Source organism: Lichenostomus cassidix, chromosome 5 (assembly GCF_008360975.1).
Source record: "Lichenostomus cassidix isolate B80296 chromosome 5, HeHo_3.0, whole genome shotgun sequence".
NCBI classification, from domain to species: domain Eukaryota; kingdom Metazoa; phylum Chordata; class Aves; order Passeriformes; family Meliphagidae; genus Lichenostomus; species Lichenostomus cassidix.
Window position 1 is genome coordinate 5,169,401 of NC_139486.1, and position 5,419 is coordinate 5,174,819.

The 5,419-nt window shown below is 50.4% G+C and overlaps 1 protein-coding gene across 1 annotated transcript; it reads left to right on the plus strand.

Annotated features, from left to right (window-relative positions):
* Positions 1 to 532: 532 nt before the first annotated feature.
* Positions 533 to 3,932, plus strand: LOC146435837 (inositol 1,4,5-trisphosphate receptor-interacting protein-like 1). Its single transcript, XM_085061104.1, has 2 exons — positions 533 to 1,042; positions 1,351 to 3,932. The coding sequence occupies exons 1-2, from the start codon at positions 941 to 943 to the stop codon at positions 2,905 to 2,907; spliced, it is 1,659 nt and encodes a 552-aa protein (XP_084917230.1). The 5' UTR covers positions 533 to 940; the 3' UTR covers positions 2,908 to 3,932.
* The last annotated feature ends 1,487 nt before the right edge of the window (positions 3,933 to 5,419 follow it).

The window sequence follows — 5,419 nt, forward strand, 5'->3', positions numbered from 1 at the left end:
GGGAGGGCACAGGGCGGGCGCTGAGGCCCTGCCGGCTGGAGCAGGGAGCTCTGCTGTGCGGCCAGCAGAGAGCCGTGCCAGATGCTGCAGCAGCAAGGACACGGGGGTCTGGAGATGTTAGAAACCAGAGAAGAGCTTGAGAGTGGCCACACAAGGATTAGGGGGTCTCCCTGTGCGGGAAAACAATCAGCACTCTGGAGATTTACGTGTGGAAAAGACACAGAGGAGTCCTGAACCTTTACTGGAAAACAGGGGAGAGGCATTGGGGCATTTCCTATGGGGTCTCTCAAATTGTTGGAGGATGTAGCCTCCTTTTTGTCCTAATTTCCCAGGTGCATCACTTTCTTTCTTCCCCCATTGGCTGAAGTACATGGAAGGTGCGGACTTCCCGAATCACCTTTCTGTGGCCCCTTCTAACATTCACCCTCTTGTTTTTTCTTATTTTTCTTTTTCTTTAATGTATCTAACCAAACACTGTTAATAATTCTGCTAAGCCTTCATTTTTTCAGGAATTTGACATGGCCTTGGCTGAGGAACAGTCCGTGCCCAGGGAAATGGCAGAGTCAGCACCCTCAGAAAGATTTAAAAGTCCTGTGGATTTGGCATTTGGGGGCCTCGCTGATTGGTAGAGTAGGCAGTGTTAGGTTTGGGTTGGACTGTGTGATCTTCAGGGTCTTTGCCAACCTTGACCACTCCGAGATTTAAGTGTAGCTCTACCAGTGTGGAGTCAAGGCTTGAACTCAATGATCCTCCAGGGTGCCTTCCACCATGGATATCTGTGAGATTGCCAATGCAGGGCAGCTGATAAGAAAGACAAAAGAAGGACCAAAGGAAGTTCTTTGAAGAAGATTTACTCAAAGGCAGCCTTAAGCAGTACACCAGGGCCACTCGGAGTGGCTGAGCTGGGCTGGGGACAAAGAGTGGGGCTGGCCTGGCTGTGATGCGCTGTGGCACCTGTGACATCACGGGGGACATGTCACAATGGGGGCAGCTAAAAAAGGCCCCAGCAGGCAACGCTGCCCCGGCAGAGCCCGGGCAAGCGGTAAGTGCACACGTGGCAGGGAGGCTGGGCTGGACAAGGGCTGGGGCAGAAATGCTGCACCCGGGGGTGGGTTCTCCCCATGCATGCAGGGACAGCCCCTCACAGGGGAGCCTTGGGCAGGGCACGCTGCTGCTGCTGCTGCTGCTGCTGCTGCTCCTGGTGCAGCAGGACAGGCCTTGCTTCCTGCCAGCTCTCTGGGGCCCTTTCCTTCCTGCCCCCACATCCCTGTGATTTCTGCCACTGCTGTCCCCACTGCCACCTGCCTCCCTCCCAGCCCCACTCAAGGCCTTCTCTCCATCTTCCTGCAGACCATGGAGTCCTGGATATTCCTGGTCCTTGCTTTGGACACCCTCATTCGGTACCCGCAGCCTGTGGGAGACGGTTTGGATGACGAGACACTGCGTCTGCACGTGGAGTTGCGTGCAAAGCGCATAGAAGAGGAGAGGATTCGGCTGGAGCGGGAGTTGGAGCAGCTGAGACTCCTGAATCAGAGCGGCTGGGCCTGGGGAGACCTGCTGGTGTCTGCCTTGCAGCACTGGCAGCTCTGGGCATTTGCTGGGCTCCTGGTCCTCTTGGCAGTATGGTTTATCTGGAGGGAAAGGAGCCTGAGGAGAGAGGAGAATGAAGGACAAAACCATGGAGCAAATGAAGAAGACGATGTTGGAAATCAAGTCATGAATATTGTTGCAAATGCGCTGAACAATGATGATGCCAATGAAGTCGAAGACCAGGAATTTGATGATAACATTGGAAGGATTGTAATGGAGCGCATACAGTGGCCTGCACAGGACCTGCAGGCAGGCTGCGAGTGGACAAGTAACCTGATGGACGATTTCATAAATTACGCTGGACGTGTCTTATCTAACAGATTCTACCCGATGCTGGAACGAGCCATTGGGGTTGGCAGTGCCTTCGAGGGTTGGAGTCCCCGTGAGGACGATGTTGTTTATCGTTTTCTTTTACCCATGACTCCTCCCCAAGGGCATTCCTTCCACCTGGAGATGTCCACTGCAAGGCGGAGACAGGTGAGGAACTTCCGTGTCCGCGTGGAGCTGGAGTGCACCTGCACGAGGGAGCAGCAGGCTGAGAACATGCAGTGCTTCCTCCACCGCCCCGAGGAGGAGCTGAGGAGGAATCAGGATCCCAGCCTCCTTCACACCCTCTGCACCGGCTCCTACCTCGATGTGGAGAAAACAACCCGCTGGTTCTACGTACTGCTGAGAGCAATCTGGCCAGCTTTGCCTCAGTCACACAACTGGCATTTAGTGCTGCTGCCCTACACACGCTCCTGCCGATTCAAGGTGACCAATGGCACAGAAAGCTTCCGGATTGAGATGCTGTTTGGGGTGCAGCGAGGCGACTCAGACATCTTTGTAAGCAGCCTGTCTAGAGAGCCCCTCACCCCAAGCACATGGTGGCCTGAGACATACGATGTAGCAGAGATCAAGTTCTTCAGGCACATCGCCAGGCAGGCTCCCCCGGACAGCTTACACCTCAGGTGCCTGCAGTTCTTCACCCGTCTTCAGCTGGGTCTTGGCTTTTCCACCTATACCACAAAGACAATTGTCATGCACATGCTGAACACATTACCTGTGTCACAGTGGCGCAGGAGAGATTTTGTGAGGCGCCTTTTGGATATCAGCAGCACCCTGCGCTCATGTTTGATAGAGAGACACCTCAACCACTTCATTGTGGCCAACCAGAGGCTTCCTGAGGTGATCACTGTGCCCCAGGATGTCCAAATGGCTAACTCACTCAATCTCTATCATCACCTGCGGATGAATCCACTTGCCCACTCCTACATAATGAGTAATTACCTCGATCTGCAACGCTCACTTCGAAGAATCCTTTACAGGAACAATTGAACGAAGACATCTGGTCCTTAAAGGACAAGAGGGCATGTGCAAAGACTCTGACAAAAGCCCCACAGCCTCTCCTGCTGCCTCAGCAGCTGGAGGGCCACCAGAGGGTTTTTTCCACCTCCTTCTATCATTTCATTTCCAAAACCAGTCACCCAAATCCACATGAAGCCCTACTTGCATACGACCTATCCCACTCCTAAGAATGGAAATGAGGAGAGCACATGCCTTACATGCATGGCCAAAGTCACCAAACCCCACCTGTAACATGCAGTTGTTCCAGCCCTTTGGGAAGGGCCAAAAATGACAGTATGAAGGAGGTGGGAATGTGGGGCAGAAAAAGACAAAAAAACAGGGAAAAAAGACTGAGAGGACAAACTAGCTCTGCTAGCCCTGGATTAGACAATGGACTGCGTCTCTCCTTGTCTCCAGAAGGGACATCTTTAGGTCAGCATTGTCCCAGCTGTGTTGGAGCTGACCTGCAATCTTTTATATATAACTATCTAGATTTTTATTTATTTGATAATTACATGTAACGTTTACATATTTTATAGTTCATTAGTTATCATATAAAATACTAAAACACAAAACCCAAAAGTAGACATCATAGACTAAAATAATATTAAAAGTAAGTAATATGTAATTAGTATAGCATTACAATAATAATTAAAAATATTTGAAGACTTTAACTTATGATTATGGATCAGTTATGCAGTACTATGAATATTTTTACTTATAATCAAACAATAACAATATAGCACATATTTAGTGTTGTCACTATCTATTGTGACACTTAGTAAGGCTCAGTGCATTTATGTCTGGAACGAATTTCATAAAATAGATATATTTAATACATAGACAACATATATAGAATATATTACATCTATAGTATTATTTTTATATACAATTAAAGCCATATAGAATGTCACTATCTGTTGAGACACATAGTCATGCTCTATAGTCACTGCATTCGTGAGTGGCAAGCATGAAACTGCTTTGCACTTTCTTCAATAAACAAAAATCATGCAGAATCTGGATTGTGTGAGATTTTATTGATCTCAGCCAGACCTCTAGTAAATCTCACCAGTTGTGAATCTGGGCTCATCAGTAGTCTCATTGAACACAAGCAAACTTGCAGTGCTGAACTGGTTCTAATCTGAAATTAAGCTCAGCTACCCCTGGGATCACAGAATCACAGAACGCCTTGGCTTGGAAGGGTCCTTAACAATCCTCTTGTTCCAAGCCTGCTGCCATGGGCAGGGACACCTTCCACTCTCCCAGGTTGCTCCAAGGCCCAAGCAGCCTGGCCTGGAGCACTGCCAGGGATCCAGGGGCAGCCACAGCTTCTGTGGGCAGCGTGGGCCAGGGCCTCAGCAGCCTCAGAGCCCACAGCTTCTTTCTAATATCCCATCTGAACCTACTCTCTGTGAGTTTAAAGCCATTGGGATTATTTTTGGGATTTTTCTGGGAGGGAAAGACTGGACACACCTTTGATTTAAGTATGTGCAAAGGGATTGAGTTTGCAAGCAACCTCACATGCAGCAGAATGGACAGGCTGGATGGGGCTCTGGGCAGCCTGCTCCGGTGGGAGATGTCCCTGCCCATGGCAAGTGGTTTGAGATGATTTTTAAGGTCCTTTCCAACATAAACCACTTATGAGTCAATGTGTCCTACAAAGCCAGGGCTGAGAGGGGAGCACTTCATCCCTTCATCCCCTGTTTAGCCATGCCTTCACCTGCTGCAGCAAACCAAATCCGAGAACAGAGCTGCAAACCTAAATCATCTCAGTTCTCACTTTCCTGTCATTATCATTGTCACTGCTTGTTTTACAGCCCAGCCCAGGGGCACCAGGCTGGATCAGCCCTGGCTGAGGAGAGTTCATGCCACAGAAAAAGGTCCTGCCCCATGTGGGAGCAACAGGCAAATTCCAGGAGCTTCAGCAGGACAAAGAGGCAGCGTCATGGGTGCAACCAGCCCTGTGTGTTGACAGCGTTTCTGTTCCTGCACCTGATCCCAAATGCAGCCATCAGCAAACCCAAAGGGCCACACCACACAGTGTGAGGAGTCCAGCCACAGTTCACCCTTCTGCCAGGGGCTGGGAAAGCAGGGTGTGAATGCTGCCTCAGTTAAACACCCTCCATCAGCACTGAGTGTCGTACCAGCTGAAATATTTCAGTAATTTAAACTTTAAATAGGACTGGCAGTGTTTGCCCACAGTGCTGGCACAAAGGGGTGTGGCTGCTGCAGGTGTAGCTCTCTGCCAGCCCTGCTCAGGGTTTTATTTGCCCCAAGCCTGCAGTCGGCTCTGCAGGTCACCGGGGAGCACGAACAGCCTTTGTTCCCCCGGTAAATTCCATTTCCCTCCCCTTTGTGCCGTGCCGCCCGGCAGTGTGAAGCTACACCCGGGGTCGGAGCTGGGACAAAGCACTTCGGGGGAGGCTGGCAAATTGCAATCCTTCACTTGTGAATGGGGACAGCACCAGGGATGGGCTGGAGCGGCACACCTGGTGTCTGTAAT

Bases quoted from the DNA above. Each gene is read 5' to 3' on its own strand.
- LOC146435837 (XM_085061104.1), top strand. From the start codon at position 941: ATGCGCTGTGGCACCTGTGACATCACGGGGGACATGTCACAATGGGGG. The intron at 1,043-1,350 runs GTAAGTGCACAC...ATCTTCCTGCAG, and splicing joins CGGCAGAGCCCGGGCAAGCG to ACCATGGAGTCCTGGATATT.